At 41.5% G+C, this 13065-nt stretch overlaps 2 protein-coding genes across 2 annotated transcripts in view; both read right to left on the bottom strand.

Moving 5' to 3' along the window:
- Positions 1 to 2097: 2097 nt before the first annotated feature.
- drgx (dorsal root ganglia homeobox) lies at positions 2098 to 7978 on the bottom strand. The gene is made up of 7 exons (XM_084020885.1): positions 7897 to 7978; positions 7639 to 7727; positions 6766 to 6866; positions 6188 to 6289; positions 4392 to 4564; positions 4032 to 4144; positions 2098 to 3914 (listed from the first exon to the last, which is right to left on the bottom strand). The coding sequence occupies exons 2-7, from the start codon at positions 7694 to 7696 to the stop codon at positions 3544 to 3546; spliced, it is 918 nt and encodes a 305-aa protein (XP_083877011.1). The 5' UTR covers positions 7697 to 7727; positions 7897 to 7978; the 3' UTR covers positions 2098 to 3543.
- Positions 7979 to 9597: 1619 nt separating this feature from the next.
- The window catches only part of ercc6 (excision repair cross-complementation group 6), a 61522-nt gene continuing 58054 nt past the window's right edge, over positions 9598 to 13065 (bottom strand). Inside the window, exons 17-23 of the mRNA XM_084020588.1 lie at positions 12657 to 12776; positions 12369 to 12463; positions 11719 to 11864; positions 10994 to 11578; positions 10739 to 10907; positions 10578 to 10656; positions 9598 to 10491 (exon numbers count right to left, since the gene is read on the bottom strand). Of these exons, the coding sequence (XP_083876714.1) occupies positions 10042 to 10491; positions 10578 to 10656; positions 10739 to 10907; positions 10994 to 11578; positions 11719 to 11864; positions 12369 to 12463; positions 12657 to 12776 (1644 nt within the window). The 3' untranslated portion in view covers positions 9598 to 10041. The remainder of the gene's footprint in view (positions 10492 to 10577; positions 10657 to 10738; positions 10908 to 10993; positions 11579 to 11718; positions 11865 to 12368; positions 12464 to 12656; positions 12777 to 13065) is intronic.

Below are 13065 nucleotides of genomic sequence, written 5' to 3'. Positions count from 1 at the left end.
TGTGGAAATAATTAATATAATAGCACGTTGAAAAAAGTCATAGTATAGTATTTTGAAATAAGTCATAAAAAAAGTCATAGTAAAGTATTTTTTAAATAAGTCATAAACCATTCTAATACAGTATTTTGAAATAAGTAATAACAAAGTCATGGTATAGATTGTCAAAAAATTCATAGTAGCCTATAGATGTAGAAAATGTAATAAAAGTCACATTATAGCATGTCGAAAAATGTCATGTTTTATAAGTTGAAATAAGCGAGGAAACAAGTCATAGACCCAGTTCACCCACAAACAGATAGATGTGTAACTGCAAACTTTTTTTTTTTTTGTAAGTGAAAAGTTTTTTTTATTTAAGTTTTGTTCATAAAATGCACATACAGATCTCTCTCCGTATTCAAAAAGTATCGCCATTTTTTTAAACATTTAAATTAATTTCTTCAGGACGTTTTCTTTTCTTTTTTTTTTTACATTGGCTTCAAAGATCTGAAACATGTAACTTGCTGCTATATCATCTTGTTTTGCTACATACTTTTGGGCTTCGTTAACTTGACACTTGTTAAATAGTTTTGATCGATAAACTAACATTTACAAAACGTTCCCTGGAAAATCCATGAATTTATGCATTTATTTGTCTAAAATGCTCCCTTTTCTTTCCCCACTGAAGTTTGAAATGAAGGCTGCTGTGCAGTCTGAGTTTCCCGCTCACTACGTCCCTCTAGTGGCCAAACTAAAAACATGCTGGGTCTCATCTGCACGGTGCAACTCTCCAACTTTGCTTCAACATAGTTGTGAAGCTGCTGCAGGCATTGATCACAAACGCTGAGGATGCTCTTCCCCGTGCTGAGTAAGGAGGAGCCGAGCTGTAGTTGCGTGACAGACAGCAGACAGGCACATTACTTGCTGCATTAAGATATGCTTTGTTTGTATTATGTCCATTCTGAAATGAGCTTAATTGATTCTAATTGATTGGGTTATTGATCGGGTCTGTTGCAGGAATGAAAAGCAGAGAAGATATTCTAGTGTGGTGTTTTTTTTTTTTGTTTTTTTTTGGCCCGTAGTTGGACCGGTCCTGAATGCACTTAAATGTTTGATTTTGGAAAATTTAGGTGTTGCACCCGATGTCAAGCAAAAGAATTGTATGCATGTGGCATTCTGTCGCTTTCTTTGCTTTATATTGTGGATGGGTGCATGTGCACGTTTTCCTGTTTCAGGACATATTTCCCCCACATCCCTGCAAAAAAATATTTCATTACTGCAACAAAAGAAGCCCATTAACTGCACTGTAAGAACAGAGTTCAACTGCTGTCCCCCCATATTCACCATGTTTGTCTGCTTTTCTGGCCGCTCTCCAGCTAATTTGATATAACAATGCTCCACAAAACCGCCTCGGGACTTTTTTTAGGTGACAGAAAATTATCAATGATGCCACATGCACAGCTGAATGTCAACACCAACTTGACTTGTTTATGAAATATTAAAGCAGTGAATTATGGGCACCATGCAGAACTTAATGATGATCGGAGTCATTATAACTTCAGCATCCTTTGTTTTGGCTAATGATTAAATTCCACAACTACTGTATTCAATTTTGGAGAGATTGAATGTGTTTTTCACGTCTTTTGTATGAGTTGGCTGGATTCCCTCGTCCATATTGGTACATTTTTGGAAAAAAGAACTGATTTGTATAAGGATATTGTGTTATCATTAGCTGCCATGTCAGGGGGCTTAACATCTTTGCTCTGGAGCTCTCTTAAAGCAAAATCATTATATTAGGACATGATGTTTCTGGTAATAGTATTTGTGGTATAAATAGATACAGAGTACCTGCTATATAATATTATTTTAAATGTTTAAAAACAGGACATAATACTGCAGGTTCTGATAGAGAAAGTTTCTTTCAACTGTATTTTGACTTGTCCGTCTAAAAGTGGCAATTTATTTGTATGGATGGTGTGTGTGTGTGTGTGTGTGTGTGGAAATATGTCCCAATCAAATAAGACATCCCATCAATTTTTTACAAGTGTTGATGTCACAAGAAGGTGACTCAAAGTCAGTGAGAGCATCACTTTATTAGAATATTTGTAGGGTACTTAGAACATGCACACATAATAGTGTAAAAAAAAAAGAAAAAGAGGATGTGAGTGCTCTGTACTCTGTTTACAACCTGGCACGACTTCTGACATTATCTCCCTTTTCTGTGTCACCAGGGTGTCGCCTCATCAATTATTGAACCAGTACTTCATGGTAATACATAATTTCTTATCAATTATTCATGATAATGTGTGTGTAGTTTACTTAATTGTGTTATTGACTATCAAAAGTAATTTCCTGAAAATCCTCAAGGACGCAAATTGAATCAGCCCAACTACTGGTCGTGTGCTCTGCGGTTAAGTATTCTCCATCTGATCAGCTGATCCTCTCTATTCCAGAGTCTTGTGAGGGGAGATGTTTAGGAATAATACATCAACACATGTATTGCCTGTGATAAACTGCTGTGTGAAGAGCCCTGAGGTGATGAGAGATGATATTGTTAAATATGTAAATTCAACATTAATAAATAGCATATATCATGTTTAATGGGGTTTATTAAAAATGCTCAGAGAGGAGGAAGAGAGGCAGGATGAGCGTTCCTAAAAGTAAATAAATAATAAGAGTCACGATTGCTCTCCTCTCCCGGCTTTAAGGGAAACTGATAAATAATGTATCGGAACAGATGGCTGGAGCACGAGGCAACAGGAGAGGAACATGAGCGACTACATCTTTAATTGTTTTAAAGAACATGTCACAACAGGACCGGTGTGTTCCCTGTCTGATGGCGCCACAGATGTGCTAACAGAGTGGAGGGGACAACCGCCGCTCCGTCACCGGGTCTGCTTCAGCCTGCCTGGGCGTCACACGTGAACACACTGTATTCTGGCACATATACACATTTAAACTAAACATGGCTGATTAATATTAAAGTGCACTTTCACTTTAAACAAAATCAAAACGAATGAGGGATTGTTTCAGCCCATTAACGACCTGACGGCATAAACATTATATTGCCAAAAATGTCCATCCTCCAAAAATCCCCACTGTCCTGCCATCAGTTCAACACTTACAGTTTACATGCATCAACATTCACAATGTACGCATCTGTCCTCTTTACGAAAAACGACAGGAACTGTATCAGGATTACGTAAATTCACATTATCAAGTAGGTTTTTGTTGCACACATCTATTGACGTCCATCAAGTCCGAGGTCCAGCGCGTGAAGACGGATAATAGATCCAGAACCACACTTGTGCTTCTACGGGGATAAAACCACGCCCCGTAATATTCAGCATTTCTCACAAACAATAATAATTTACGGTCAAATAAATATTTTAATGTTTGCATCCATACATTGTGATATCAATAAAGTCTTTTCTCCCAGGCAGGTTTCTGGTGTCAGTCAGTAGTTGTGCTTTGTTGCTCATCGGACCAGAGTAGAGTAGAGTAGTAATAACAGGCACGATCACACAGATTTAGAGCATCAGTACATCCATGTTCATGTCCACGGCTTCACTTTTTCTCCAGTGGATCCTTGGAGCAGTGAGGGTGTTTGTCAGAACTGCTGCCCAGCACCGAGACCTTGGTGACCGGGCTGGGACTGGAGCCGTCTCCCCCTCTGATGGGCACCTCCATGGCGGGACCCGCCGTGGGCCTCGCCACCCCAGCTGCGCCCATGCCGACTCCAGACAGGACTCCCACGCTGGCACCGGGCCCAGACGCCGCGCTGAGCAGGTTGGCAGACTGCAGCACAGCCTCCGAGTGCTCACGGGCCTTCATGCGCAGGGCGGCCACGCTGGCAGTGCGGTTGCCCTGACAACCGTAGGGTGGCAGGAAGGACAAGCCCATGGGGTCAGAAACGCAGCAGGAGCACAAGCCGTTACCTGACCAAAAAAAAAAGAAGGAAAGTGGGACGCGTGGTGAAACGAGTGAAAAACAGATCGGCATCCTCACATCAGCGTTATCACCATCTCATGCCAATGAATGAGAATCACATTTACCTTTCAGCGTGGCGACCTGTGAGAGGGCCTGGGCGTAGGTGGCAGAGTTGAGGAGTGTGCCGGGTATACAAGATGGGAAAAACGGACCGCTTGGACCCACTGTCCTGTTAATACTGGAGAAAACACACACACACATCAAAAAATGATTCTATTAATACATTTAGAATAGTAAGAACACTTTGTACGCTACACAAATGAGATGGCTGTCAAAGTTCTTAAATGAAAGGTCATCTCCTCTTATTTATTTCCATCACACCAGATCCATCCGTCTGCAAATGTGGACCAGCAACCTTTCTCAATAGGATACTGTTTCACAACAATACCAGCCACAACAATAAGCTGTCCGTCTTCTCCCCTCACCTCTGCTGCATCTCCAGCGGTTCCTTCTGCTTTCTGCTGTGATCCACTGGGGACTGAGAGTTGATGCTGCGAGATGGAGGAGTGCCGTCGCTCATCTGCTCTTTGCCTCCATCAGGGTCTGCGCTGCCTCGCTCCGTCTTCCTCCACTTTGCTCTGCGGTTCTGAAACCAAACCTGCATTAACAAAAAAAAATAATAATAATAAATGAAAGGGAAGACAATTAAATTAAATCACCAATCAAAACTGGAAAACGGTTGCATTTTTTCCTGACACATTAGCATCAATTTATTTTATTTATTGAATGCAGCTTTATATCCGTGGTAAATTGATTCTCATGGAGTTCTTAATTCCTCCTGGTGTTCTTTCGCCATCTCACAGACAAACAAATGCAAACATAAAAACACACATATTACATTTGTCGATCTTGTTAACAGGCAAAGCAAAGTTCATGCTCTTAAGAGGTTTGAATGTGTCACACAGTCCCTGACTTATCCCCCCCAAAAAACTTCACCATCCACGCAGCAGACTACATATAGCCAAGTTCTGGTATCTTAATCGAATGAAGGTCACTGCCTATAACAACATTTAATTGAGCAATTTTTCATTATCATATTTTAATGACTTCCCACTGACAGTTGTGCTGCCCGAGAGAGAGGCAGCTATGATGAAGTCGTTTATTTCCCTATTTAGTGATTGTTTGACAACATCAGATTCGATTAGGACTTGGTTCTAGCAGGCATTAATCATGATGTGTGAATGGAGGTTAGAGTCGGTGTGCATGTGCTCCGCGTCGCTCCCATTGTACGGGGAGGTATAAACGATGTCAACAGCCAAACAAAACGCATGCATTCATTCGGCATAAAGAAAGGACAACATTTTAGTGGCAGGACAACAATGCAGCCAATGGACTTATCTCACCCCTGCACCTTCCAGCTAGAAGTCGCGCCCCCCCCCCCCCCCACCCCCCCACATACACACCCGTCTCTGAATGGACTATAATTGCTCCATTAATCTCAATTTGCAGCGTGCTCTTAATGCGGGGGAGGCCCATTGACACTTTACAAAAAAGGGGGGCTATAACACTACAACAGAAAGGAAATTTATTTTCTAATAATAATGTAAGTTTAATATCCCTGCATACTGCGGTGGATTCATGTTCAGATTTAATAATAGGAATGCGGTAATCGGATTAGGAGGGGAATAATTTGTTTACAATCCCTAATTTACAGCGCCGGATTCCATTATCAACCCCGCCATTGGGTTTAAGCGATAGTAAGATGACCCTGGGGAACAAAAGGCAAACTATTATATTTCCCACAATTAGATCTGTGCGCACAACAAAAACCCAAAAGCAAATCTGGAATGCGGGAAATTACATACAGGACACATAACTTAATTACATCTGGCCAAGTTTATAACCGCGCATATGTGCAGGGCAGGACCGGAATATAAATTGGCAAATTTAAGGTGCGTGTGTGCTTTAAAGTGTGCGTGTGACAGAAGGAGGGGAGTCGTCGGAGGCTGCAGGGTTTTGCCCTCTTTTAAAGCACCTATCGTTTCCTGTCTGCGCAACTGGAAAGGGATCCGCATGGATGATGTATTCCTTACCTTTGAGACGCGGACAAATTAGTGAGGAACATTATCGCTGGTTAATTATGAATGACCGATTAATCAAGCTAATCTAATATTCACCATTATGTTGATGTTATTAAAGTGCATCGCCGGAATGACAGAGTGGCTTCATTTCCCCCTCTCTCTCTCGCATGGTCAAACGTGCCCAGGACACATCAGCCTACCTGCACCCTGGCCTCGGTCAGGTTGATCTTCATGGCCAGCTCCTCCCGGGTGAACACGTCCGGGTAGTGAGTCTGGGCGAACACGGCCTCCAAAGCCTCCAGCTGCAAGGACACAAAACAGCAGCTTTGAATAAGTTCATCTTCTGATGATGTATTTTTTTTACTTTTCTTTCTTTCTCATCATCATCAGTTATAAAATATACTCCCTTCTCCATTTGACAGAAATAACAGACTATTAGATGTGAAGTAAAAGTGGCCTAAAATAGGCTTAAATAGTGGCCTAAAATCAAACTGCCTGCATGAGAGCAATTTACATTTATACCCACTCACTATCCTCAAAAGGAGAGAAATTAATTTCTAGAGGTTTTCCTAATCTTGTATTTTTATTTCCATGAGAGTTAAACGATGTTACTATTTTCTTTTATAGGTTTCCATCATCAAACAAATTATTTCTGTCTATAGTTATCTGGAAAGCACGAAAGTCCTTCATTTAAGTCTTCCCATCCCTGCTCCGCTTTAACAGAAGTTCAATATATTTCTTATTCGGGATATTTTTGTCCCCGGAAATATAAATTTACCTGTTGCAAAGTAAATGTTGTTCTGTTTCTGCGCTGTTTTCGGCGTAGAAATCCATCATCAAAATCAGCCGGGGCGTGGTTGCCAAAGCCGCTTGAATTCACTGAGGAGAAGAAAAAAAGAAAAGTTTATTAGTGAGAATTCATTAACTTATTAAAACGAATGCTTCAAAAGTGCATCTTTGTATTTAAATTAATTCAGTAAATGTGTCAAAAGAATAGCTCAATCTAAAAATAATTACAGGAAGAAAGAAACTATAAATATTGGCCAAAGCAGACAAGAAATCTGGCACATTTTGTATTTCCATTAGTTGCATGAAACATTGATGTTGGGTGTGCGAGGGGATCCATGACGGACTAAGAGCCATGACGCCCAACATCTGTGACCGGGACAAAACGCCCCCTCTGCCCCGGGGCCAAACCACCAGCGCTTCTCACCGAAACAGCCGGCAGATTGACATAGCTGAGGGGAAAATCACACTTAACCCTCTAGGTCCACCTTTGAATTTGTGATTTGTGATTTAGATGTTTAATGTAAATTTAAAAAAAAAGATGGAAAATATCTGTTTTCACAGTGTTGTTATGGTGATTACTAACTGCGGAGCAGCCCATAAAACATTTGATTTAATCACTGCATTAAAAACAGAACGTTTTATTTTATGGCCCCGTGTCTTTGTCATTATTAATTGAAGATGATGACAATTAAAAAAACTAAACAGAAAAAAAGACAGCATCTGCTCAGGCCTATTCCCGACAACAACAACACACACAAGTAGCCGCAACGCCACAAAACTTTTCAGACAGACTTGGAAGATAAACATTATACATAACTTGTATATAAAATAAATGAAAAAAAAACAGGAGAGGAAAACTCACACGTGTTGGAGCGACAGCACTCTCCGTCCAGCTGAGGCGGACAGTGAAAGTAGAACATCCTTGCGCGTCTCCGAGCTGCGAAACTCAACCTGGAACAGAGACAAAAAAAAAAAAAAAGTTTCAGCCGACCGAGGTGTGTTACTGTTCAGATCTGTGGTGGAGAAGGAAAAAAAAGAAACACAATCAATCGTCCTAAGAAGGAGACGGAGCCGTGCGGGACGCCGGAAGATTCAAAGTTGACGCGAGAGAGCATCCTACCTGCAGAGAGGATGCTGATGTGAGTGACTTCGCGCTCTGGAGAGAAGTGGCTGCTGCACTTCCACTGACTTTCTGTCTGGGAGTGTCCAGATCGCTCTCTCGCTCTCTCTCTCTCCCACACACGCACACACACACACCCTCTCTCTTTCTATCTGTCTCTCTCTGGGAGTGTCCAGATGTCTCTATAACTGTATAACTGTCTACAGAGTGTTAAGGCTTTCAGCGAGTGTCGCAGAATCTCACGCCTAATTGGTCCTAATCGGATTATCACGGCTTTGTCTCTCTCACCCCCAACCCCTGGTGTGTGTGTGTGTGTGTGTGTGTGTGTGTGTGCGTGTCAGAGGAAGAAAGAGGGAGAGGGAGAGAGAGAGAGAGAGAGAGAGAGAGAGAGAGAGAGAGAGAGGGAGAAGGAGAGCAAGAGAGAGGGGGGGGGGTCGATACCCAGGGTGGCAAACGGCAGCTCTGCTCTGGTGCCAAAAAATTCATCACAAGTGATTGTTATTCCAGAGTCAAGCATATTCCCTAACCATAAACATGCACACATACCCGCTGCACTTTTTATTTGGTTCTTTCATATATTAAAAAAAGGAGGATGACTGCTTTTGGGTTTTAGATTGACTGTCGGGTGGGTTAATTGCTCGTCAGGGTGTGTTAGGGGGTCCACTTTACAAGGGGTTGCGCGCGTAGAACACTCACAAGGCCAAATTTTTGATTTTGTTCACAGCAAGGGGTCCTGCGATTTATTTCGCTTCCTCAGATAAATGATCTGCTGCGGGACCCTTTCAATTAGTTTTAAAGCGCATCTGGGACGGTAGAGCGCAGACGCCATGCGTCTCTGAGGTGGAGGCAAAATGAGGCTTCGAGAAGCAGCTGAAATTTAGAAGAGGAGTGCGGGATTGGACTAAACCACATAAAGTGCAGAAAATCCCTTCTAATGGCGCGTAATTGGTTCTGTAATATCATTACAGGCGGATAATGGCCAGTTACAGGGCCCCGCGCTATTAAGGGTTTCCCTGGCGTGCAGCGTTTATGTTATTAAAGGGGGAATATAATGATATTTTAGTTATTAAATGCGCGTAATTAATTTATGCACCACTGAAAATAAAGTTGTTATTATGACCTCGGTGAGGTGCGTGGAGAAAATTGAAATCAAATAACGGTTGATAACTTTATCCCAATATTTGGTCTAGACAACATTGACAAGAGTGCAGGCCTGACGTGTGTGTTTGTGTTCTGCTTCCTGTCAGCGGCTTTCCTCTCCATCCTCTCATGATTGCTTAAGTGACTAAATGAAATTACATTCTCATTTTTCTTCGGTAGAAACAATTCTACAAGTTCACTTTAACTGTGTTTAGCACATTTGGAGCCTCATATGATTAGTAATGTACCAGACTTCATTTCAGGACCATGGTCAGCTCCACACATCTAGTAGAAAATGTAAGCAGCTTTACATTAACTTCAACCACATCAATTATATATATATATGTATAAATAAAAAAACATATTTACCATTGTGATGAATATGGTAAAGCTGGCATTCTTTTGCTCTGTAACCTGTAAAGCCTGTTTGGATGTAAAAAGTATATACTTTGCAATTATGTTTTAAATCCAAACCAAATAACCAAATGGGGAAAACACAAGCATTTACAGAGGTGTATTACATACAATAAATGCAAGACATAACCTTATATTTATTTATTTTTTAATAAAACATGGCAGCTATCACCGTTTTTTTTCTTTTTACTTAACATTTTCCACAAATAACAGGAGGTAGCTCAGTAAGAAAAGTCAGAAATTAGAAAATCTACCAAAATCTATGGTGATTTACTCATATTTAGTCAATGACACAATACTCCCCTATTATTTAGAAGCATATTAAAAAAGTGAATTCAAGTATAACCAGGAACAACAATGAACAAACTGGATGTGTAAACAAGTAACAATGTCAAGCCAACAGTGCAACGGAGTGGTAGTTAACGGATACATAACAGCTACTAATAGTTCATTATACCGTAAAATGTCTCCCATAACAAACCAATTTGTATCAATGTATTTTTGTCAGATGGCTCAAAAACAAATGAATAAAAACATATTCTACACGTGAACTTGGCAGACTACACAAATATGCATCACAGTACAGTACTTTCAGCGGAAGCTCTCCTTCAGCTTCCACATGCCCTCCTGACCAGAAGACCTATGGAAGTCACAGATGCTCCTGAGCAGCTCTCTGAAGACGGGCGCCTGTTTCTCCGTCAGTCTTGGTTTGAAGTACCCCAGCACTTCCTGGGTGCTGGCCTGCCCATCCACATTTGCCTGGAAGGCTATGAAGTTGCGCACATCCACCAACAGCTCATCATGCTCAGTGGGCGGAGCTGGGGGGATGCCCGTTGCTGGAGCTTCGGGGGCGCCGTCCTCTTCTTCTGCTTCTTCTGTTTGGCTTGTGGGCACGTTGAGGTGATTACGGGCTTTCATCTTGGCCAGCAGGGAGGAGGAGGAGAGCGGGGCAGAGCTTAAGTCACTTTCTGGGCCATCCCCGCTGAAATGAGCCGCTGAACCCGGCTTCTTTGACACAGACTTCTTCACAATAGCAGCATCCTAAAGAGAGAAACAGATTAATTCACACAACACAAAAGAAATTCGCCGTAACTATATCGTGCATCTTTTCAAAACACTGCTTTTACCTTGCATTTGCTTGGAGTGGGGGCAGACTGAACAGAAGGTGGAACCAGGAGAGAATTATTCTTCTGTCCAAACCGTTTCCTGTGAGAGCAAACGAGGCAGAAATGTGTGTTTTAAATGAGATTAGTGGAGCTCTAAACAACCTCGGTGTGAGAGAGCGTACCTTGCAGGTGGAGGAGGAGGTCTACTGAAGGACAGCCTGCATTTCTGGCGAGAAACCTTCAGAGCTTTCAGGGCATCTCTGGCCACCCTATTGGCTTCGGCCTCCACAAGAACATAGTCAGGGTTGGATGAGTCCATGATGGTGTCGTGCTGCATCACGCTGTGGATACCTGAAAAAGAAAAAGAGTCAACAAAGAAGCTTCACGAGACTTTCTAAATGTCTTGATGAGGCTGCATGGTGCATGAAAAAACCTACCAGATTTCTTGAAGAGCTTTGCCAAGACATAATCGTCCGATTTCTTCTCCGTCTCCTTGTCTTCACCCTCTGCGTTCTCAAAGTTTCTTTTCTTCACCAAGTGAGAAATGCGGTGGCCTTCAAACCTAGAGTCCTTGGAGTGTTTACGCTTCCTACGTTTGCTTTTGTCCGAGTCAGCTACGTCGCAGTGCTTCCTCTTTTCCCTGTGTTTCTGCGGGCTAGTCAGGGCAGAGTCTTTGTCTCTGTGTTGCTTAGAGCTGGATGAGTTTTTAACTGCTGGCTTTGCTGGATCCCAGGTGCTGCTATTTTGTCCTGTATGCTGTGCATTTGCTGAAATATTTGGCTCCACAATCAGGCCGTTTTGGTTGGTGCTTTGAATGTTTGTCAGGCCATTAGAGTTTTTACAATACTGAGAAGAGTTTGTATCTTGTAATGCATTAAAGTTTGTTGCGGAATGTCTGCTGTCTGCACCAGTTTCATTGTGGTTTGCTGAGGAATGTTTATGTACACGGCTGCCATGGTTTACTTTGTGGGATGGCCTTGGTCTCTGAGGTTTCTTGGGTGCCTTGACATCAGAACCCGTACCTGTATGACAAAACAAAGCCTGCTTAGTGAATTCTTCCAAACTAAGTCACTAATTTGCCTCAGGAGGCTCCAGATAATCTAATAATTGGACAATAAAATGTCTCTCCGATAAGAACAAACAACAAGAAAAATCAGCACACCTGCAAATATGGCACTGGTCTCTGTTCCCTGAGCTCCATCAGGGTCAGTCAGGGTGAAGAGCTCGTAGATATCGTTAGACTTGAAGAATCGTCTTTGTTTCGGGTCCTTCAGAACGCGGTTGGTCAGAAACTGTTTGAAGATTTGTCTGAATTACAACAGATAAAATACAGAATTAGATACTTTTGTGCAATTTTTGCGTAATAAACCCAGATCATCTGTCACCACAGAGTAGTTTGGCTGATGGATGAGAAAATTAGTTAACCACTACCGTTTGTTATCAAAATAGAATCCCTGCAGTTTTTTCAACTTGCATTTTGAAGGCACTTTACAGCCCCAAACCAAACAGAGCAACAGTTTAGAAGTCCTAGATTGGCCATTTAATAATGCAGGAAAGCTTTTCAATTACTGAGAACTGGGATAGTGCAAGTAGTAATACAGCAGTGATGTGAGCAATTAGTCATGTCATTACCAATATTCACCAACGTGTGTAGTCAATGGAAAGATAACTAAAATGCAAGACTGCATTATAGAAAGCACAAAAGCCAGTGCGGGATTTTTGCAAACCTCTTTTTAATTGAGTTCTGTGATTGAATATCATGTGTATGAATTGCTTTATGGCCAAAAAGAGAAAGAAAAACGGCACTCTGACCTGTGGTAGATTTTCTCCTCGATGGTCCCTGCAGTCAGCAATCTATAGACCGTCACTTGTTGCTTCTGACCGATCCTCCATGCTCGCTCCCGTGCCTATGAGCAACACAACGCATTCAAATAAACAACTAAGGTACAATATCTAAAACACACAGTCAAGGTTTTTAGGCTTAACAAATAACAAATTAAGCTGCAAATAATGCCAGTAAATAAATAGAATAATGTAAGAGAAATAATGCACCTAGTAAATGTTTTATTTGAACATATTGAGTGAGTGTATCTTTCTCACCTGTGTGTCGGTACTGGGGTTCCAATCTGGGTCATAGATGATGACTCTGTTGGCTCCAGTCAGATTGACTCCCAGACCTCCGACTTTAGTGGTCAACAAGAAGATAAAAATGGATTTGTCCTGCAAGAAAAATGTCAATTAATGAACATCATGCCCACAGATCTATACTCCCAATGATAATCAATTTGGGGTGTAATCATATAAATCGCATCAGTAAATAATTTAAAAGGTATTGTAAGGACACATTATCCTGTTTGCTAAAATTAAACCCCCTTTAAAGAGAGTCAAATAGCTTGATCTAAACTTGGCTTTTTTCATTTAATTCTCCTCACACAAATGACAAAGTTAGACTTAAATATTAACATAAATGGATACATTTGCCACGCATTTGAACAGAATCCGTTTTATC

The sequence above is a fragment of the Eutrigla gurnardus genome (genome assembly GCF_963514095.1).
Source record: "Eutrigla gurnardus genome assembly, chromosome: 11".
Classification (NCBI taxonomy): Eukaryota; Metazoa; Chordata; class Actinopteri; order Perciformes; family Triglidae; genus Eutrigla; species Eutrigla gurnardus.
This window is presented reverse-complemented; position numbering and strand designations above follow the sequence as displayed.

Excerpts from the sequence above, each read along its gene's own strand:
- drgx (XM_084020885.1), bottom strand. The coding sequence starts at position 7,696 with ATGTTCTACTTTCACTGTCCGCCTCAGCTGGACGGAGAGTGCTGTCGC. Across the intron at positions 6,867-7,638 it reads GTGCTGTCGCTCCAACACGT|TGAATTCAAGCGGCTTTGGC; the intron begins GTGAGTTTTCCT and ends TCTTCTCCTCAG. Across the intron at positions 4,565-6,187 it reads TGACCGAGGCCAGGGTGCAG|GTTTGGTTTCAGAACCGCAG; the intron begins GTAGGCTGATGT and ends TTGTTAATGCAG.